Source organism: Cavia porcellus, unplaced genomic scaffold (assembly GCF_034190915.1).
Source record: "Cavia porcellus strain 051 isolate PalLab524CR breed Dunkin Hartley unplaced genomic scaffold, mCavPor4.1 scaffold_33, whole genome shotgun sequence".
Taxonomy (NCBI): domain Eukaryota; kingdom Metazoa; phylum Chordata; class Mammalia; order Rodentia; family Caviidae; genus Cavia; species Cavia porcellus.
Window position 1 is genome coordinate 35,851,293 of NW_026947516.1, and position 24,446 is coordinate 35,875,738.

The 24,446-nt window shown below is 32.8% G+C and overlaps 1 protein-coding gene across 17 annotated transcripts in view; it reads right to left on the bottom strand.

Annotated features, from left to right (window-relative positions):
- Dmd (dystrophin) overlaps positions 1–24,446 on the bottom strand; it is a 2,110,831-nt gene that overhangs the window by 1,207,783 nt on the left and 878,602 nt on the right. For all 17 annotated transcript variants that reach the window (XM_063242792.1, XM_063242803.1, XM_063242804.1 and 14 more), the window contains 3 exons: positions 12,302–12,412; positions 11,224–11,397; positions 7,963–8,118 (listed from right to left, as the gene is read on the bottom strand). In XM_063242792.1, the coding sequence (XP_063098862.1) occupies positions 7,963–8,118; positions 11,224–11,397; positions 12,302–12,412 (441 nt within the window). The remainder of the gene's footprint in view (positions 1–7,962; positions 8,119–11,223; positions 11,398–12,301; positions 12,413–24,446) is intronic.

Here is a 24,446-nt window from a genome sequence, read left to right on the forward strand (position 1 = left end):
AAAATACTAACACAAGTACATGCCTTTTCTGTGCAAATTATCCTGGGATTGTAAACAACACTGTTTATATGCACATGAACATATACATCCACGTGAATGTATAGAACACAGGCAAAAGAAGAATCAATCGATAACCATGAAAGGATACCAAAGCCCCTGATACAATTTCTAGTAGTGATCAAAATTCATTAGTTCTTTTAAAGAGAAATATGTATTCTTTCAGAAAATATTTTGTTGTAAAGGCTAGCAAGCCAATTCTGCTTACAAAGTTTCCCTCCTATTTTTCTTTTAAGGAAAGCAAATGCATCTGCCATTTTGGCTGTAGGAATTTTATGTATAGGTGAGAGACAAAAAGAAACACATTTTATGGTATATTTTGCTGCATAATTATGTTTTCTATTTACTGTTAGTAGAAAAGTCTCCTGGATTCAATATTTGAAGAGAATTTTATCTTCCTAGAGTAATACATTATTGATATTATCTATTTTTATTTTGTTTATATTCATTTTTTTTACTTTTTTAAAAATTTTATTTAAAGAAAGACTAAACAAAACAGAAAATGTGTAGAATAATACATACTTTCAAAGAAAGTATAAACAGTAAGAAATCACTAGTTGATATTTACATATTGTCCTCCTACAAATAGTTATTCAAGATATAAAAGTGGAGCATATAAAGTGGGGTTTCAAACAGCAAGTCTGCAAACAGTTCTGTTCAACAAAAACTTAGTAATATGGTTATCAATTCTATACACTTATACATGCAGTTATCCATATCTTCATTTATGTTGAGATTGAACAAACCCAAGCAGGCTAAAATCACTCTGAGCAAAGAATAATATTATTGCTGGGTTTCACATTATGATACTCCTGGATCAGCACTGGGTACTGTAGTGTCTCTTTTTCTTCAAAGTATTTGTTCATTTCATCATGTGTCATAAGATCAGTTCTTATAAACTGTTTATTGGTTCTACTCTTGCATGAGTCTTAACATGTCTTTCTATCCTTTCTGTATTAGAGGGAGGAACAAAACAAAGCAAGATAAAACAAAACATATTCCTATAAACACATGAAATGAAAAAGACATATAAGACCACTGTACAAGGGGTTCTACCATGGTTACTGTGTTGTCTCTTGTTATCTTCAATAGAATTGGCTAGTCATCAGACATTGTATAATTGAATATATCAGTATATAACAGTATTAATAAAAACAATTACATAGTATAAAACTTCAAAAACAGGTAGTAATCAAGCCAGAATGGGTGTCATATTGAGTCTTGTCATATTCAATGTAATTGCCTAAACTCTCAGACTTGATACTATCAATCATATAAGTTTTGAATAAAATCTGTCAATACCAAACAGCAATCAAACAAACCAAATGGCACTAAGATCAGTCATGACAAACCAGTATAAGTCATACAGGGCTCAAAATTAAGTTAATAGGAAATTAAAGATGATTACTGTGCTATGCGCTGGTGTTTTGGAGATAGCTGTCTGTGCCCTCAAATCTAATGCAAGTATGCAAACTGGAACAGAATAAAATCTATCTAAGCAGAGTGGTGTGAGTAATATGGGTTTTAATTATTGATACACTATTAATTATATATTCTGCCATCTTTTTAAAGACCATTCCTCCCCTTTCACTTCCCCAGGGTGCACTGTACATTTTTGGGTCTCACTTAGATCCTTCGTTTTAAATTGGGGGGGGGTACAACCTGCTATTTACCTAAGTGGTTCCAAACTTTCTCCCTCCTGGACTTGATCTATAATTATATTCCTACCTATTAAAGCCTGTATTTCCAACCTATCCTCAAATTCTGGTCTAGTTGCCCCTATTACTCTCTGGCTCCCTGTCCCATAGAGCATTGTTTTCCCACATTAGATTTTCAGTCCATATACCCTTTTTCAATTTAATTATATTTCCTATATAGAGTATCTCAGTGGACCCTACCTTCTGATCTACTCTACCTGTGATTCTTTTTTTTTTAATTTAGTGTATCAAAGCCATCTATATTAGAGTTTATAACCAACCTTCTCTGCCTCATTTCTGTTATGCTCTTTGTTTGCTATTAGTTGACTGCTTGTCTTCTTCATTCTACTTTCTACTCCATTCACTGAAGCCTCTCCACCACTGTTTCTGGAATCCTGGTACTTTTCTCTCTCTTTAGAATGTCCTGTAGTATTCTCTGTTGAGTTGGATTGGAGGTTGCGAATTCCCCCAGTTCCTCTTTGTCTTGGAAGCATCTTGTTTCTCCATTAATTTCTAGAGACAGTTTATCAGGTTACATCAATCTGGGCTGGAGGCTATTAAATTTCAGAGCTTGGAATATTTTGCTCCAAGCTCTTCTTGACTTGATGGTTTGTGTCGAGAGGTCTGCCTAATTCTGATGGGCCTTCCTTTATAGGTGATCTGTTTCTTGTCTCTAACAGCTTTTAATATTCTGTTCTTATATTGAATTTCTTGGATCTTGATTGTTATATGCCTGGGTGTGGCTCTGTTTTGGTTGTAGGTGGCTGGAGTTTTGTATGTCTCATACATCTGAATATTATTTCCCTTTCCTACGTTTGGGAAGTTTTCCTTAATTATTTCTGTGAAGAGCCTTTGTAGTTCCTTTGTTTGTCCCCCTGCTTCTTCATTCACATTCTTTATTCTCAAGTTATAGATCCTCTTGTTGTCTTCTAGTCTTTGAATTGTTACTGCTTTTTTCCTTGTTATTTTTAAGTAATTTTTTCATTCATGATCCCACATTGCAAACCTGTCCTCCAGTTTGGATAATCTATCCTTAGTTTCTTTCAAGCAGTGTTGCCAGCTTTCAATGGAGTTTTTAATTTCCTGGTAATCGCTTTGAATCTGCTTCGTGTATTCTATATTTTCTTTTTATTCTTCATCAAATGGTTATCTCCTTTGTGTTTCTCCATTGTTCCATCTGTGTCTTCTTGAGAGGTGTTTATTATTTCTTTTACTAATCTATTTATATCTTGCTTTACTTGGTTAAATATTTCACTTTTGAACTCATCTATGAGGTCCCAAATATATTTCTTTATGTTCACTGATGCCGTGTCTGATATTGCATGTTTGCTGTCCTCAATCTCTTTTGTATTTACATTTCTTGGTTCAATGTTCTCAGGGTTGGGGGCTGAGGGCTTTTTCTTATTGTTTCTTCTTCTCATATGTTTTTGTTTCTTCCATACAAGCATATAAAGAAGGCCCCAGTCCCTTTCTTTTTGTTGATTCTGGTTCTTCTGAAGCATGCTGGCTAGGTGACCATCTAGTCCAGTGTGCTATTGAGGTGCAAATAGGGACAACATATGTTTGCCCCTCGCCTCCAGGTCATTCAGGCCCTGGAGGCCTTCACCATGCCTTAGTGTGAGCAGTGCATAGGGGAATTGGTCTAGGACACCCTACTGGTTCCCAGGCAGGTGTGTGACCCAGGCCAACCACATCTGACCAATCTCTTCGGGGAAGGGAAACAATTGACTGAAATCTCTGCAGTACCTTGTTTCTGCCAGTCCTGCCTGGTTTCAAGATGTCATTCCCTTTCCCGTGGAAAGGTTTTATTCCTGACACTCACCACAGGCCAATGCAGGTCACCTAATGGCTCCACTTTCTGTTGGTCTCGCTGATCCCAGACCTCAGTGCGCCCACATCCCAGTGCGCCTGCATTCCAGTGTGACTGGGGTTCCCATTAGTGGAAGCAACGGGAACCCAGGCATTTCACTGAGTCACAACTGCACGAGTTTAGGCACGCCAGCCAGTGCAGTTTTCTGGTTCGCTGCTCCCTTCTGCCCTTACATTTCCTCACCAAATCCTTCAGGCTTGCCCACCACAAGCTTCATTATGCCTATGCATCTCTGGGTTTCAACAGTGCTTCTGGCACAGTGGGACCGGCTCTGGGGAGAGGGCTGCCAGCTACTACTGCCTTCTTCTGCTCAAGTTTTTCTGTTTTAAAATTTTTTCTGGGTCTTCAGTTCTCACTTTAGTTTCTTCTTTGGTCAAAGGGATCTATGTCTCTCCTGCTTTTCCTTCTCCTGAATGCTATATTCCAGCATCTGGGCTGTTCTCTCAGAGAGGCTTTTTACTTTGCTGCTTACTGTTCCGCCATCTTCCCAGACCCCTTCCTTTACATCCATCTTAACAGATTTTTAAAACTAGGAGACACTGCCACCTTAAGGAAAATTGAATTTTACAACTTTGTATACGTGGGGAATAGATACATTTAAAACAGTGCTACATGCAGTGAACAGTTTCAGTAGTCTTGTTTGTTTGGCTTTGTTCGAGACAGGGTTTCATTATACAGTTTACGCTGCTTTTTATCTCCCTTTTAGCCCAGGTTGACCTGGAACTCACAGGGTTTCTCCTGCCTTAACCTCTCAAATGCTGGGACATCTGAGATGAATATGCACTTCTCAGGTGAAAAAATACAAATGGCAAAAAATACTTTAAAAATATTCAACATCCTTGGTCATTTAAGAAATGCAAAGTAAACAATACTGAGATTCTATCTCATCACAGAAAGAATGGCTTCCACCAGGAAATCAATCAATAACAAATGGTGATAGGGCTGTGGGGAAACAGAAATGCTTCTCCACTGCTGGTGGGAGGTTAGACTGGTGCAACCCCTTGGAAATCAGTGTAGAGATTTCACAAAAATCTAGGTTTATAGGTCCCATTCCACCCAGATATCTCATTTCTGGGTATTTTCCCCAAAGAATTAAAAACATCATACCAAAAAATTATATATATGCGCAAAGTCATTCAATTCTTAATAACAACCAATTAAGGGTACAAATACTCTTCTAATATAACTTTTATTATTTTAAATTCAAAGCAGTTATCCTACATTATTTTGTGTTGAATTACCTCTTGCATAAGTAAACATTTTTTAAAAATACTTTATGAAACAGACAATAATTTATATTTAAATATGTGAACTGAGAGTGTCACATTTCCCAAAATGCTTTTGAATAAGAAAGTTTTACTCATGGGCACATAAGTTTAGCAGAGGTCAAACTGCTTGAATTATATACTGTTGAGCATAAAGAGATTTGACATCCATAAATTGAATAAATTGTACCACTATTGTTAATCTTAGAGATTATTTGACTTTCAATTAACTACAGAGTAGGAATCATTCTATTTTCCAAAACTGAGGTCAAATATGAAAGAATTGGAATCTGTGAATATTCATAAATCCTGGAATGAGACATCAAGTTTAGATATCTTTTTTCTATGTGACAACTCGAATGTAATGATAGATTTGTCTAGAAAGGAGTGAGGGCTTTTTATTCAAAAACATTTTGTTTGACTAAACATGCAGTTGAAATGCATCTTATTTCAGAATTATAATCTTTGTTATTAATTGAGTATCGGTGTTTCTTATTTTTGGAAATAAACAGAAGGAGAATCTTTTGCCATAGGATGACAGCAAACATGGTAAAAATATATCAAAATTAAAAAGACTATCACTAAATAATGTCTTTTCAGATTTATATGTAAATCTAAAATTTATTTTCAAACATAAGCAATTTAAAGTTAATAGCTTTAAACCATATTCATCAATCTAATTTCAGGATGAAATATGAGAAATCTGCCTATGCATGGCTACTTCTTAAATACGGACAAACATTTACATTTGTTTGTCAAATGAGGTGGCAACTTTCCAATGACTTTATATTCACTAAACTTAGAAACCTGTCTTGTAAAAATGTAACTTTCTATCCCTTTGGGACACTGTTCAGTCATAATAAAATTAAAGTTTTGAAAGTCTAGCTTATGCTTTTCTCATTTGATTCTCAAGCCAAAAGCTTACCCATCACTGATTTACCCTTCACTAAAAACCACAAAAGTAAAGCTAAAATATCTCCTTCTTTAAAGACATCACAGTACTTAAATATGTATTTACTGAGAAATCACCAGTAATAAAAATAAAATATACATTAATTAAGTTTGAGGAAAAAAGCTTATTTTTTAATCATTAAGAAAATACTGTATAATGAACAGCATAATATGAAATTACTGCAAATTTTGTTTTTAAATAAATCTAGAGAAGCATAAAAATATACATAGTAATGAAATAATGTTTTGATTTATGTACATATACATTGTATAATATTAATTCATGTTAAAATATATGTCTTCACAAACATGTGTAACTATGAAAACCTGTAAAAGAAATAAATTGTACACTTTTAATATTTTAAATTTAACTGAGCACCAGAATTTTTATAGAAATGTCATAAAAATGTAAAATAGTGTTAGAGGAAAGGTTTGATCAGTTCTTAGTGTTCACAACTCAGTTTTGTGTGATTATGTTTTATAATTGGAAAGAAGTTTAATTGTCTAAGTTTGTAGAAGAAATGATCATATATATGAAAAAGAAGGTTTGTAAAAAATTATTTGAAAAAATAAAGTCAGTACAGATGCAGGTGTAAAAAATCAGTAACATTTCTATACATTAACAAGAAATTTTTAAAGGAAAGTGAAAAAATATCACATTTACAATAACATAAAAATGTGCTTGTGATAAATTTTACCAAGGAACTTAAAATCTATATTGAAAAATATAAATATTGATAACATAAATGGAAGGAACACAAATAAATGTAAAGATATCCTATGATCAGAAATTAAGAAGATATTGTTAAAATTATGTACTACCAAAAATTGTCTTCAAATTCAGTGTGCTTCTTATACAAATTTCTCAGTTGTTTTGGGGAGAAATAAAATTTATGTGAATTCAAGAAAGACAAACAGAAAAGTACTGAACAACAACAACAACAACAAAAAAAAAATAGAGGGATCTTACTACCTGACTCTAAAACATAGTACAAAGCTATAGTAATATAAATAATACATTATTAGCATCAAAACAGAATAAAAGGACAGTATGGAAAGCCCAGAAAATAATCCAACATTAACAATTAATTGGTCTTCAAAAAAAAATGCTAAGAGTAAGCAACACAGAAAGAATTATCTGTTCAATTAATGGTGCTTAAAAAACTGGATTTCAACGTGAAGAAGAACAAAATCAGACCTTTATCTTATTCTATATAAAAATTAATTCAAAATGGATTAAAGAGTTAAATATAGACCTGAAAGTATAAAACTGCTAGAAGGCAATATAAGCAAGTAGTTTAAGTGACATGTCTTTTCAAAGATTTGTTTAGATGGGAACCAAAAGACCAGGCAATAGGTGAAAACAAAGAAACAGGATTCTGCTCAGCAAAGGAAGCAATAAACAGAATAAAGAGACAGTTTATAATCACGATTTTAAGCCATCAAAATTCTAAATGTATACAGAATATTTGAGTTAAGGAGGGTGAGCAATTCACAGTTTTGGAAAGATGAGATAGAAAAATGTAAGTACATTTAATTAAAAGTAATATAATATTGTTCACAATACTCTTATCAGTGCAATAAAAAAAAAAGATGATCACAGAGCTATAGAGCTTGTCTCTCCATACTTTCTTGTTAGTCAAGTAGGGTGGATTACACAAGACTTTCCGTGGCATGTGCCAGATTCATTGCACCAAATATGGTCTAGGTGGATAGTGTCACCAAATATGGTCTATGTGGATGGTGTCAACTCTGTTAGATTAAATATTATTAGCTTTTATAGTTTATAACATTGAGTAGTCTACAAGTCAGTATAAGTAGATTTAAACAACTTAAAGAAGGAAAATTTAGAACAAAGGAAACCATTTAGAACTCTATGATAGATCAACAAAAACAATTTCTTAACCTTGCATAATTTTCAAACTATGAACAGACCCTCACTGATTAATTAACATTTTCTCAGAAAAATTGCACATGAATATACGCAAAAAAGACAAGAGGAGGGAGAAAGAGCATGGGAATAATAATTATGGAGACTCTAATTATGCCTAAGTTATACAAACCATTGTCCATAATGCTAAGGAAAGTTCAGCGGAGTATTTGTTGTATCATATGTTCTCACCTTTGCACCCAACTCATTATAATGTAATTTCAAAGCTGTTACTCTTTCATCCAGCTCTTTAGGGTTTTCTGTCTGCTTTTTCTGTACAATCTGACGTCCTGTTTTTATCACCATTTCCACTTCAGACTTCACTTCACTCAGACTTTTATACAAATTCTAAGTTAAATAAAAAAACAAAACATAATGAATAATGGCATACAATAGTGTTAAATTAATATTATTAGTAAAAAAATAAGGTCATCATCACCTTAATTGCTGTTGCATGTTACTGGGTTTATTGCAGCTGTCAGTATTTTGAAGTTACTGTCAATATCTAGTGCTTGCATCATCTTTCAGTATGATATTTCTCTTGTATACAGACATACAGACATGTATAACTCACATCATATGTATTTTGTTATTTACTTCAAGATCATAAAATGCATTTCTAAGTGTTATATGATTTCTATTTTAAATGTCCGAGAAATATAATTCTAGCTATGAGTTTGAATGAATGGATTCACTCATTGACCAGGTATTTACTGAGTGTCTACTATGTGCCAGTTATTAGTGGGTCATTAGAGAATCAATCAGTGATACAGAAGTTAAATATTTTCTCACCACATTTATATTTCATTTGAGTAAACATCTAAATTGTCAGATCAAAGTTTTAATATGTTTTATATTCAACATTAGGAAGGCAATAAGTTTAAATGTTTTAGCTTAGACAAATGCATTTTGTTAATGTGCCTATCAAAATATGTGAATATTATTTAAAATTACCTGTATATTGCAATCACAAAGGACACATATGCTTCTCAAAATGGAGTCAGCTGCTACAACAAAGAATTTTGTGGCACGCATCATAATTTGGGAATATGGCTATACTAGCTATTATATCTCTAGCACCACTGGGAGTCATAATTTTGCTTTATAGTTATTCTATTGCAAAGATGTGTATTTTGGATATGTATATGTATGAATGTGCTTATATATGTATGTATATATGTATATATAATCGTTTACATTATTCATGGCCACTCGTATTTGTTCAGTATGAAATCTGAATACTAATAACACTACTGAGAATTAAACTTTTTATTAGGTAAATTGTCTTTTAGAATTAGGACAAAATCTGGGTTGGTTTTCTCATTTTAGTTTAAAATGCGTAGAAAAACAATTTTATAAAGTCTGAGCAATTTTCTGATTAATTAAGGTTACATGTATAACCTATTTCCACTGTTATCCTCTCTTTGATGAATGATGTCAATTTTCCTTTATTAATGTTGTGAGTTCTCTGAGCTTTTCCAATGATTTTAGTATATTTCAGCTATATCTTAGAAAATGTGACAAATAATATGAGTATTGGAAAACACTGCAATCACTCATTGCTTTGTTGGCAATCAACTCTGTGAATTCTAGAATTAGAGATTTCCAAACAATCCATTCTTTAAATTTAAAAAGTTTTACTCATTTACTTTTATTATTAAAGTTCATTGATGACACTGTTAGCCATTATACTTTGCCTTTCAATTGACCAAAATATATGTATAACCAAGAAGGAGAAATATTCACTGTATTTGTGTTCAACAGAACAATTCCTTTTATTGGTGTTCAAGTTAACAGGACTGGCTAAAATCAACAAAATTGTCTTGAAGGCATGGTCATCATTGTACTATATTATAAAGTATTTTAAGTAAGAAAATATATAAAAGTTGTAAATCAAAGAAGACCAGAGAAAGTGTGTTTGAATTGGTCCTAACATTTAAACTGGAAGCAGAAACAATAAACCAGCATCTCTGTTTCCTTCGTATTAATACAGTTGGAGTTGCTTTCAGCTTACACTTAGTGCTAGTAAGTTTTATGAGGTAATATTAAATATTTGTTCCTGGAAGACAATTAACAGCTCTCATTTAGCAAATATTAGTCTATATAATAATGTAATTGGGTGATTTTTGTTTTCAATTAATTTTGTAAAGTTTTAGATTTGTTCCCATGTGTTCCTACACTTACTTGTCTAATATCAGCAAATAACTGTATACCACTATATTCAAAATTGCTTTTTAAGAGGAAAGGATATTTAAAGTAATTATGTGAATAAAATGTAGCCTGAATGATCAATAAAGGTTATTGCACAAAATAACTTCATATTTTTCACAAATGAATGCATGCATTTATTTTACAGTGTCTATTAAAAGACAGATTTTCCCCTATTCATAGTTACGTAACTGAACTGTATCTCAAAGGTTCTGCTTTTCATTTATATTATGGGATACATGCAGAAACACAACTTAAAATGTAAAGTACTAAATAAATAAACTTCCTCACTTTGGTGTTAATACATTTAGGCTTTTCATTTTCTGTAAATGTATAACCTCATGGTCCCTACAACCCATAGAGTTATAATAGCACTTGTATTATGCTAGTAAATACCCTCACACTTCAGCTTTTAAATCATCTAAGGATTGTCTAACTTGGTGAATATCTAATAACTGTGGCATGGGACACTGCTGGATAATCCCAAATCTAATGAATATTTATACTACAGGTTAATTGTATCTCTCCTTGCCTTTTAATTCTATCTCTGTGGTCTCGTAGTATTTCAGCACTGATGAACGAAAAGCTGTTAGGATTTAGAATTAAGAGTACCTAGAATATAATCTTGCGTTACCCCTCAAAGTGTTTGTCTTTAACTTCTCTCAGATGACCTTGAGAATTAGAGATTACTTTTATACATCATTTAACTTACCTGCCAACACCCATTATTTCTGAAATTATTATTATATGAACTACTGCCATGCTTGTTCTTTCTAGATTAATATACTTTATTCAGAATTTTTATATAAAATATTTTCAAAGTCCCATAAAAAACAAACCAAGAGGATCCATTTTATATTCTGCACAGTCTTTAAGAGGATTATAGGTTCAAAAAAGGCTTTCTTTACGCAGAGTTACTTATGTAGTACAGATTGACTTTGAATTCACTATGTAGCCAAGGTTGGCCTGGAAGTAGCAGCAATCCTCCTGCCTCAGCCCTCTGAGGACCAGGGTTACAGGCATGCACCACTACATCCAGCCATAAAGGACACTTTTAGAACAGACTTTAAATGAACACTATTTTGGTAAAAGTTCTTGTCTTTCAGTGTAGACTCCAACATTTTCTTGATTTTAAATATATACAGTGTAAATATTACAGTTTCCTAGAATTATAAAAAGAAATCATCAAATATTTCTTATATGGAAAGTCAAGGGTAGCTGACAGTTGCCATAAGAAATACATACCACACAGTGATTTAACTGTGACTGTACTACTTCCTGTTCAATACTCTTCGTTTCCAACGCAGGCAAGTGCGTCTTCACTTCATCTAAAATCATCTTACTTTCCTCCAGACGCTGTTCAAAATTGGCAGGTTTCTGGAATAATCGAAACTTCAAGGAGACATCTTGCAGTTTTTTCTGTAAAAATAATGTAAGGATGCATCAGGTTAATTTTGTCTTCTATAAAGTACCTAATAATAGTTTGTTAATAGATTTTTCCTTTATTTCTGACATTATAAAGGAATAAAATTAAAAAAAAAAAAAAAAGCAACTCCTTAGCCAATTCTTCCAAAATAAAAAAGCACACATTTGAGAGAATAATTCAGTAATTTTTCTTTTCTTTTCTTTTCTTTTCAAGAGTAGAAAATATTTATTGGTAGGGGAGAGGCACAGCTCCTAGAGACAGGAGAAACCCCAAAAGAGCTACTCTCAATAATTTTTTAAATCTGATATTAAATAAACCATTATCAATTAACCTATGTTACCTTTAAAATGCACACAGCAAAAAGGTCCAAGGTGCTACGCATCATTTCAAGTAACGCTCTTGACAGGCTAAAACCAGGACACGACTGAGATCATTGAGGCAGGCAAGGTTGAAGCATACAGCGATAACTTTATTACAGACCTGGTGCAGTCAGACCAAGGGCAAAAGACCACTGGCCCTGAGTGAGGGGAGAGGGCAAAGCTTATAAGGGAATGTGGATAGGGGAGGGGGAGATTTTGAGAGAGGTAAAAATTTGGGGGCTTTCCAGAACAGAGCAGGATAGGAGTGGGTACAGGATGTCACTGGTGATTTTGGGCCCCAAGCAAGGGTACAGGATGCCTTCTGTGGGCTCCCTATACCAGGAACCCAGAATGCAGGAGGTTTCCTGCAGGCAAAGAGTGGAACATTGGGAGGTTTCTCTATTCTGTTTGGCTGGGAGTCCCAGCCTGGAGACCTAACAGCCTTCCATCTAAATTTTACTAATCAAATTGGCTCATATATGAGTGTGCTTTAATGTGTGAATAAATCAAACCAAACAGTTTATTCAGTAAAACATACCTGTGCAATATCAATTTGGGATAGAACTCTTTGGGCAGCATCCTTCCCCTGGTTACGTTTCTTCATTTCTTCTAAGCTGATCTCATGACTTGTCAAATCTGATTGAATTTTCTGTTGGTAGGATAGCATCGTTAGTTAGGACACTTTTAAATTTTTGCAAAGGACAACTCATTTTCCAAAAAGATGGAATTCATAAATTCTCCTCAACCATTATTACATTATAGCCTCTTTTAAAGTAACAAGTACTTTTCTCTCACCATAAATTATTAAAACTGAAATAATATATTTTTCCCCTATTGGAATTAATGTGAAGAAAAATGATCATTCGGATTCAGTGATGATAAAAGTCTCTCACATATCTTTTTCAATAGTTTCTTTTTATATCTATTATATAAACTTTATACTGTTTTATCTGTAAAGTTACATTTAGATGTGGTCAAAGGCAAGATGTTAACTTCTACAAATAAGGTCTGTGAACGCACAAGATATAAAGAAAAAGTTTCATGTGGATAATGGTCCTTATTAGCATTCCGACTTGATCATTCTGTGCCATTTTTCAGTTAACTTAAGGAAAACTCGAGATCTAAGTAATGAAAGTTAAATGTCTCAGTTGGTATTTGCTTTTGGTCTGATAGATAGAGACTTCCTACAGATGTTAATTTTTGAAATTTAAGTAGTTAAATATTTCTATATTTTCTATACTTAAGAATTTTTTGCTCATTTTATTCTTTAGTATGTTTTTATTTAACTTGTGAACTCCTTAAAATTATAGTATATATCAAATCCTATTAATTTATTTCCAAAAAATAAATTAATTCATTTCTTGCTGTCAGTCTCAGCAAAAAGCAACTAGTAGTGAAATTATCTTAATTTAAAGTTCAGTCATTGTCAAATAAATAAATTTGATAAAAAACTATGAACTTATTTCACAGTTCTACCTATAATTATCATACAAAACAGTTTGTACAATGATATTAGTGAAAACTAATTGCACCAATTGGAATCAACCCTGCTACAAATTAGGAAACTACATGAGTTTGCTAACAGTTACACAAAAAACTATAATTTGACCTCAAAAATAAGAATTATCCTAGGAAATTAGGCTCAGTAGAGGAAGTGCTCCTAAGAATGTAAATAATATTTACGACATACGTACATTATTCCATAGCATACTGAATCTTACAATTTCAAAGGCAAATTGATTATGAATTATTTAAGTAATTAAAATTCTCCCTTTAAACAAATGAAAAACTAATGCAAATATATATTTTAACCATATGCAGTATATTCATTGAATAATTACTTTACATGCAAGACGATATGTACTATTCTTTTGGATTCTTATAATCTGATAGTTAGAAAATCATCTAAATGCACAATGTTATTTACAGAGCAAGAAATAGTACAGAAACTACAAAATTTTATGCGAGTATGTAGCCACAGTACCACTCATGCAGGGGAGTTAATAGATGTCACAGGAAAAGGGATGTTAAAATACAGCTCTGAGTAATTAACAAGAATTGAACACAGTAACAGACATTGTTAAGTAAATGGTCAAGACCTTTCATCTGGGAAACCCTCAACTGCCTCAAAAAGTTGAAGCAGTAACAACCATGACTGTGTCATATAATTCTGGCCACTTTCCAGTCATGGATAATTAGAATACAGACAGTGCACACACCCAGACAGATCCATAATACCTATCTCAGAAATTTAGAATTAACAGGCCAAACTTTGGCAATGCTTAAAATATGTCATAAACACTATGAAACTGTACTTACGAAGTTTCTAGCAAGTGGTGTGAATTAAGAAACAGAAAAAAAATCTATGAGCAGTAAGAATAAAGTAGAAACACAGAAAGAATGATAGTGGCACAAATGACAATGTTTTCTAAAGATGGCTGCATGGTAGTTACCATAGACCATTCTCTTGTCACCCCAACTCATAAAGACGTAGGATTTTATTTTCTCTTCTTTAAATTTGAGTTTCTCTTTTGATTTCTGTAAGTTATAAAGTACAGAGCAAATGAGGCTCTTCCAGGTACAGCAAGTCTTTAACTGCCTTGACAGCTTCTGTATGTACCTTTTTGAAGCTTTCACACTAAGGGTGCTCTTTCCTGGAATCCATCCAACACAACATGCTCTGAGAAGTGCAAACCACATGGAGAGAGCATAGGATAATGCTTCATTGAATAAACATAGCTGATTTGTTAACTAACAACTGTTAGTCATGTGAGTAAGTCATCTTGATCATCCAGTCCTGCTGAGCTTTCAAGTCTCAGTACCAGCTAAAAATTGACTATAAATATATTAGAGATATTCAGAAAGAACCATCCACTTAAGAGCTTTCAAGCCACTAAACAATAAAAGACTATGATGAATAGTTGCTACCAATTGCAAAAAACACAGACATTAGTCCCTTTCCAAGTAAAACTTTATTGTTTATCATCGCTTCTTTGAGACATCCATGCATGCTCATGACAAATTTCCCTATTCTATTTTTGGTTTTGGTGGTTCCTTAGTTAATTCCTTTTTTTTCCATTTGTATAACAGTTCTAAACAATATCCTGAATAATCAAGGTAACATATTTTCAAAAAAACCCCACTTTTTTAGGGAAAAGCAATGTGTGGTGACAGGATACAGAACAGTATGAAGATATTGGCATATAACTGGAAATATAGGGAGGAATTAATATTTAAAAATTAAGTAACATGCTTAATGAATGATGTCCTGCAGTATAAATTTTAAAAATGAAGAACTTTTAAAATGTGATAATATTAGAAATAATAAATAATCCCATCCATTTTATATAATACAAAATCAACATACAAAAATCAGAAGCGTTCTTAATCATCAATGATAAGCTTGCTGAGAAAGTAACCATTAAAGTATTCCTTGGAATAATAGCAACAAAAAATAACATAACTACTAATACATTTCACTAACAAAACAAAAGACCTTTACAACAATGATTATATAACACTAGCGAAAGAAATTGAAGAAGACACAAAACTGGAAAAATTATTTGTGGATTACAAGAATGTTAAAATATACACAAAGAAATTTACATACTCAATGCCATCCTCATCAAAATAACAATTATCTACATGTAATTAGAGAAAAATCTTAAATTTTGCATAGAAGCACAACAAACTTCAAGTAGCCAAATAATTTTATGCCAAAAGAACAAATTGAAGGCATCACAGCTTTAGTTGTAGCACATACCATAGAGTCATAATAACTCATGTAAGCCTAGTGATTCTCAATAAAGGGATCAAAAACATATGATGGAGAAAGAGTAGTGGCTTCTTTAATTGGGAAAACTGTATATCCACAAGTAGAAGAGAGAAACTTCACCCTTGTCTTGTATCCAATATACAAATCAACTCAGAAATGGAGAGAAGAATTAAATTTAAGACATGAAACTAATAGAAATAAAGATACAAGAAAAAATTTAAGACAGCGTTGTAACAAATATTTTGGGGGTATGATATCAAAAGCTCACAAAATCAAAAACAGACTAATAGGGCTATATCAAACTAAAGTAAAAATTGCACAGTGAAGGGGACAATAAAGAAATTAAAAAATAACCTACAGAACAGCATTATTCAACTACTTATCTGACAAAGGATCAATGTTCACAATATAAAAGTAACTACAAATTCAATGGGAAAATGATTTGAATACACACTTCTCAAAAAAAGAAATGCAATGGCCCAATAAACATGATAAAATATTCAATGTTATCAACCATTTGGGAAACGAAAATCAAGCCTCCAATACAATATTATCTCATATCAGGTAGGTTGATTGTTATATAAACAAAAATTAGTAAATGTTGGCAATGGTGTAGAGAAAAAGTAACTCTTACACATTTTTAATACAAATATAAACTAGCATAACCATTATGGAGAACAATATGAATAATCCTTGAAAATCTAAATGTGGATCTATTATATGACACACCTGCCCACCTCTGGGGATATAGCCAAAGAAAATGGAATCAGCATACCAAAGAGATAATTACAGAAATACTTTTATTGTGGCACTAATAAGAGGTAATATGTATAATCAAACCAGGGACCCATCAACAGGTGAGAACAAACCCTGGCAGATGAACAAAATGAGGAATATATTAAAGCCATAATGAAGAACAAAGTTCTGTTACTTAGAGAGAAATGGATGGAAATGGAAGATACTAGGTTAAGTGAAATCAACCATAAATAGAAATATTTCCATACCTAGAAGCTAGACAATTTTTCCTTGAGTATAAAATTTCAATTGCTACTGCATGGAAAGGGTAAAGAATTAAGGAGTGTAAGAAAAACAAAGGAAGGTAAAATTTGATCAATGAATATTATATGTATGTTTTGAAGTATAACATTGAATTAATATGTTCAACTAATACATGCTAATAAAAACAATTTATGAAGTGTAAAACCATCAGAATTTCAGATACTAAATTGACTCCTAATATTTAAAACAATCAAGATAATTCATACTCAGAAAATGTTAATATAAATCAATGATACTTTATAATAAGCTTATATTTTATTAATCGTGGATTATGTGTGTATGTGTATAGAAAAAGAGGAGAGTGTGGAAGTATATCTTTGTATAATATGTACTTATTTTGTATTGAAACATTAACAGGAAGTTGGGAAGGAGAGAAATATGTTGAATATAGGAACATGAAAAACAAAAACACTAAATTGTAGAAGTAACTGTCCACTGTGAAAAAAGGGAAAAACCTGAAAAGAAACAATGCCACTTCAATCAAGTAATATAAGAATTCTAAGAATGAGAGATAGGCCAATAATATCAATTTTGAGATAGGTCAAATGAGGTAAGTGGTAATAGGTGTACATTACCCACCAAGGAGTACTGTAGTTAGGATAGCATCAGGAGGTAATTACAACTGAAATCAGATTTGAAAGTACTGAAGACTGCTAAGAAGCATTCTTCAAAAATAATTTAAATGATTTTGAAGACTTCCAACGCTACACATAAGCAAATTCAAGTCAGTCAGCCTTGAGCAAGTTTTAAGTCTATGTGAAAGTAGCCAAAGTATAAACCTACTTAAGAATGCAAAATGATAACTGATCAGACAAAATTCATGGAAAATAAGATAAATGGAATAAATGACAAAGGTAATATCAATTCTATAATGTTGACAGGAGGAGAGGTAGTTCTTTTATAGGAACCAAAAATGTAAGATATAAGATTATTATAGATCTGAAAGGCAAGTAATTGAATGTTTCTAACTTGATGCTCTTTGGTGCTGGGACAGTATAAAGAAAAACTAGTATGTAAATCTCAGCTCCTTTGTCACTTTGGTCAAAGTGATGAACCATTCTAAGCCCCAGTTTCCTCATCTCTATCTGAGAATGATAATGACACACTATTAAGGAGGCTTTATCATAATCTGGAGTAAGCATGTTGGAACATTTTTTATCAATTACATATATAAAAGATTAGATGTAATAATTTATGAAAAAATATTTGTCCAGATTGTTTACACATATTTGAGTCAAATTGTCAGTGATGTTACATATTTCCTTATAAGAAGGAGACATTTGGTATCCATTGACGGTGAAAGGAGGGTACAGGTAGAGTTTAAAGGAATTTGACTAAATTTAAGCACCTACTGTGAAGTTTGGGAAAGGAAAATAATAAAAGAATTAAAAAGATATTGGCAAACAGAGAGAGAGAGAGAGAGAGAGAGAGATCCCAAATTACACATCCTTAACATCATTTGTACATTCTAAAAAAAAACTATTTATGCCCTCAGCAACCAAAGGATAGTAGAAGAGGAAAAAATACATGTAGTCCCTTAGCTTTTTTCTATCAGAAGATAAAAGAACAGAACAATAATCACCATAAAGACATTTTGAGAGTTTATGTACCAATAATCAATTCAACATAAGCATTTATCAGCTTTCTTTACAAATAAGGATGTAAATGTTGCCTTGCCAAAGAAACATATATAGTAAGAGGTAAAACCATGCCCATTAAAATTATACATCATTTTATATAATAATATAAAAATATTCTTCAGATGGATATTTGTGACACAAAATAGAAATTTAATCATATTTTTATATTGGTAGTATTTAGTTAGTTAATTCAATTAACAAGTTCTTGGGCATGTACTGCTCAACTTCACATAGCAGGGACAGTGCTGTGTATTAATGCCTAAAGAATTTTTATTTAAGGCAGGAAGATTATAGATATATAAGCAAATTACAAGGCACAATCATATAGTATATGAACTCCATCCAGCAAGGCTTTAGAGACCAGCATCGCACTGCAGGAGTTCAATGTTGCTAGCTGCACAGAGGATCAAGCCTCTGCCCAGCCCAGCGTCTCACAGCAACCCAGCATAGTTCATTAGGGGAACACTCAGCCAGACTTACAGGCCACAGGACACAATGATCCAGTGCCATAGGTCGGGGGTACACTCTCGCTAGCCATGTGGATATAGCAAGATTGAAACACTGTTCCGTGTTTCAACCTATAGCAGGAGGGTCCCTGCCAGCCACATGGGTCCCAGAGGAAAATGACAAAAGGAAAGAGCAAGAGGCAGTCTCAGTACTCCAGCCCACTGAGAACCAAACCAAAGAGACACTGAAACAGAAGACACTAGAAATTGTACAATTGAACTTACTGAAATGATAAGAAATAAAGTAAAGTAACAACTCCATGAAGTTAATAGAGAAAATCAGGTCAGAAATAATCTCTTAGGTAAAAAATGAAATGACAAACGTTATGAAATAAATGCTATGTGTATCTTAAACAGATGTACATAAAGAAATAGAGGAACATAACATGATGGAAATCTTGAATTATAATGTGAGACAGAATTAGAATACATGAAACAGATACAAAGGGATATTTAAGAAATTAAAAATTCCATTGAAAGCTGGCATAGCTGCTTTAATGAATCTGAAGATAGACTCTAAGACCTTGAAGACAAGATGGAAGATTACAGCTATGAAAAAAAAATCTCTTAAAAATAGCAAGGAACCAGGAAACAACAATTCAACAGCTTCAAAATGATGCAAAGAGAAATAATATAAGATTGATAGATGTCAACAGAAAAACAGGGATCAACACAAAAGGTCCGGGAAGACTATTTGAAGAAATAATAACACAACAATTTCCAAACATGGAAAGAGAATCTGATCTGCAGATAAGTAAGGCATACAGAACTCTAATTAATAACAGCCAAAATAAATATTCACCCAGACATATAATAATTGGGATATCAGAAATTAAGCACAAGAACCAAATAATAAAACTGTCAGAGAAAAGAAACAGATCATCTATGAAGGTAACCCTATCAGAATCATGGCAGACTACTCAACATAAACCTTCAAATCAAGAAGAGCTTGGAATGAAGTATTTCAGTCCAGAAAGAAAACAACTTTCAACCCAGACTGATTTATCCTGCAAAACTACCTTTGAAAAGAGGTGGAGATATTTCCATGACAAACAAAAACTGAAGAAATTGATGGCCACCAAATCAACACTACAAAGAGAACTAAAAGACGCTTTAGAAAGAGACAAAGATAATTACAATTCCAAGAACAACAACAAATTGAAACCACTAAGTAGAGCAAACAATTAAACAGAAAAAATTAAAAACCAACAACAGAAGATAATATGACAGTAATAATTCTGTACTTATCAGTTACATCCCTCAATTTAAATGCTCTCAACTCACCAAAAAACAAAAACAAAAACAAAAACAAAACACTGTTAGAGTGGATTAAGAAACAAAATCCATCAATATTCTGTGTATAACAAACACATTTAACTCAAAAGGAAACTCATAAAACTCATAGACTAAAAGTCAAAGGATGGAAAACAGTACTCAATGCAAAAGGAACCCAGAAAAAAGCAGTGGTAGCTATTTTGTTTGCCAACACCATGAACGTTAAATGAAGAATGATCAAAAGAGTTAAAGAATTTCATTACATATTTGTTAGGGGAATAATTTAGAGAAAGAGATTACAATAGAAAACAAATATGCACCAAATATGGGAGCATCAAGCTATATACAACAAATATTAATAGAAATGAAAAATCAAAAAAAAGTAAAAAACAAATTATAATCGGAGACCTTAACGTCCTATTAACACAAAGAGACAGATCAAACAATCAAAAATCCAGTAAAAAAATAACAGAACTGAATCAAACTTTTGAAAAATTGGACATGGAAGATGTGTACAATGTGTTCAAACCAACAACATTAGAATACACATTTTTCTCAGTTGCACATGGGTTACTCTCTAAATTAAGTAACTTCCTGACTCATGGAACATGCTTAATAAAAGGAATTGAAATAAGTCCATGCATATTATCTGACCATAGCACAATAAAATTGGAAATCAACAAAATACAAAACCACAAGAAACCCATAAACACATGGAAGTTGAATAACATTCTCCTTAACAACCAGTGGGTCACACAGAAGAAATTAAAGTAGAAATTATTTTTTATTTTTTTATTTTTTTTAAATTTTATTTAAAAGGAAAAAGAGAAAAAACACAAGACAAAAGAAAGTGGTGTAAGGGTACAAGTAATACAGAACTACAAAAAAAAAAACAGTAAGAAATCACCAGTTAATAGATTACATATTATCATCTTAGACATAGTTGCTCAAATCACTGTATCAAAGCATTCAAAGTGGACATTCAAACAGTGAGACTGCAAACAGTTGTGTTCAATGATCCAACCAAAAACATTAATATGGTCAGCTATTTAACACCCCTAAACACACTTGCTGTTGTATCCTTTAGAGCTCTTTTTTCCCCCTCTCTTTTTTACAACAAAATTTACACATTTTGGGCTTTACTACTCCTTAGTGCTTATTACTTTTTTTGGGGGGGGGGAGAATACAGTCAAATATGGCAAAACAAAGCTGTCAGTCAAAACCAAGGATAGACATAGCACATGATGTAAAACAGAGTACAAGGTTATCAACAATGGTTATCAACGATGTCTCTTGTTTCCTTAAAAAGAATTGTCTATCTCATCAGATATTATAAAGTTGAACAAAACAGTAGAGAACAAGACCATTAAAACTTAAGCATTGTAAAAATTACAAGACTTCCAAAGGAGACAATTCTCAAACCAGAATGGGCATCCTAGTGAATCTTACTGCCTCCAAAGTAGTTGCCTATACCCTCAAACTTTATACTCTCATACAGAATGGAACAGAGTCTAATAAGTCAAAACAAGATCGTGGGAGTATTACAGGACTTCAAAACAAGTTAATAGGAAATCAAAAAAGTTACTGTTATGTATCCTGTTAATTTTTAAAATTTTTCCCCTTAATCAAAACAAACATAAGAAATAACTAAATAATTTTTTTAAAGAATAAGGGAGAGATTGAGATAAAACAGGACATAACAATATAACAATACAGGTCAAAGCATGACTGTTTCAGCAACCTAGTGCTTCACCACCAAATAACCCGACTTAATAGTAGTTACCATAGTGTCTGTCTTTTTCCTTGAAATATTTGAATAAAACTTCATATACTATAGCTTCAAATATTTCCATATCAAGAAGCCCAGAATAAAGCCTTTCCAATTAATAAGTGAAAACTTTATAAGGCTTCAAGGCCACATAATGGGGGATCATGATTACCACATATTTTTATATACTTGAATCATTACTTACATTAGGGAAACTATTCAGTATTCACACATGCGAGATTGGTTTATTTCACTTATGAGTATGGTCTCAAGCTGCACCCATTTATTGACAAATATCTCAATGTGATCCTTCTTTATAGCTGAATAATACTCCATTTATAGAAATACCACAACTTTTTTATTCATTCTTCAGTTGATGGACACTTGGGTTGTTTCCAAGATCTGGCGATTACAAATTGTGCTGCTATAAACATAGGTGCACATATATCACTGTGGTATGATGCTTTCAACCCTTCTGGGAATATGCCTAGAAGTGGAATAGCTGGAATAAATGGGACTTCCAATCCCAGCTTTTTGAGAAATCTCCAGACTGACTTCCACAAAGGCTGTACCAGTCTACACTCCCACCAGCAGTGCAGGAGAGTTCCTTTTTCCCCACAGCCTCTCCAGCATTTGTTGTTGTCGGTTTTCTTGATCCTGGCCATTCTTTCAAGAGTGAGATGGAATCTCAGTGTGGTTTTAATTTGCATTTCTCTAATGACCAATGATGATGAACATTTTTTCATGTATGTATTTGCCATTTGCATTTCTTCATCTGATAAGTGTGTATTCATCACAGATGCCCATTTTTGGATTGGATATTTGAATTTTGGGGGTCTGAGTTTTTTTTTTTTAATTCTTTATATGTTTTAGACAAGAGTCCCTTGTCTGAGAGAGAGTTCACTAAAATCTTTTCCCAGTTTGTGGGTTTTCTTTTCACTATGCTGGAGATTTCTTTTGACATGCAGAAACTTTTAAATAAGAATTGATTCCAGTTATTGATTCTGGGAAGTATTTCCTGTGCGGTTTGAGTCCTGTTCATTAATTCTCTACCTACTCCTATGTCTTCAAGGTTTCTACCCAATTTGTCTTCCAATAGATTTAGTGTTTCTGTTTTAATATTCATATCTTTGATCCATTTAGATTTTAATTTAGTACATGGTGATAGACATGGGTTTAGCTTTAGTCTTCGGCAAATGGAAAGCCAGTTTTTCCAACACCATTTATTAAAGAGATGGTCATTCTTCCAGTGAACCTGCTTGGCTCCTTTATCAAAGATAAGGTGGTTGAGTGTGTTTGTAGTTGTGGTTGTATCTTCTAATCTATTCCATTGATCATGGGCTCTGTTTTGATTCTAATACCATGTTGATTTTACTACTGTTGCTTTGTAGTATAACTTCAAGTCAGGGATTGTGATGCCTCCTGCTTTGTCTTTGCTGCTTAGAATTGCCTTTGCGATTCTAGGTCTCTTCTGGTTCCAGATGAAATTTAGGAGTGATTTCTCTAGATCTATAAGGTATGTTGACGGTATTTTTAGTGGGATTGCATTGAATCTGTATAACAGTTTTGGGAGAATAGCCATTTTCACAATGTTTGTTCTTCCTATCCATGAGCAAGGGATGTCTTTCCATTTTCTGAGATCATCTTCAATTTCTTTTTTCAGTGTATTATAATTTTCACTGTATAAGTCTTTCACTTCTTTGGTAAGAGTAATTCCCAAATATTTCATTTTTTTGCTTGCTAATGTGAAGAGTGTAGTTTCTCTTATTTTCCTCTGTGATTTTCTTGTTCATGTATAGGAATTCTATTGATTTCTGAGTATTGATTTTGTATCCAGCCACATTACTGAATTTATTTATTGTATCTAAGAGTCTTTCCATGGAGTTTAGGGGGTCTTCTATGTAGAGTATCATGTCATCTGCAAACAATGGTAATTTAACTTCTTTTTTTCCTATCTTTACCCCTTTATTTCTCTCTCTTGCCTAATTGCTCTGGCTAGTACTTCCAGTACTATATTAAATAGGAGTGGTGATAAAGGACATCCTTGTCTTGTGCCTGATTTTAAAGTAAAGGCTTTCAATTTTTGGCCAATTAGTATGATGCTGGCTGTTGGTTTGTCATAAATGGCCTTTATTATATTGAGGTAAAGTCCATCTATTCCAATTTTCTGTAAAGTTTTTATCATGAATAAATGTTGGACCTTATCGAAGGCTTTTTCTGCATCTATAGAAATGATAATGTGATTCTTATTTTTGTCTTTATTGATATGGTGGATTACATTTATTGATTTACGTATGTTGAACCATCCTTGCATTCCTGGGATGAATCCCACTTGGTCATGGTGTATAATCTTCTTGATGATTTGCTGCTACCTATTTGCCAATATTTTATTGAGGATTTTTGCATCTGTGTTCATTAGGGATATCGGTCTATAGTTCTCTTTTTTAGTTGGGTCTTTCTCAGGTTTTGGTACTAGAGTAATATTTGCTTCCAGGAATGACTTAGGAAGGATTGCTTCCCTTTCAATTTCATTGAATAGTTTGAGGAGTGTCGGCCCTTAGGTCTTCTTTGTATTTCTTGTAGAATTCTGCAGTGAATCTATCTGGGCCTGGGCTCTTCTTGGTGGGTAAGGACTTAATTACATTTTCAATTTCATTAAC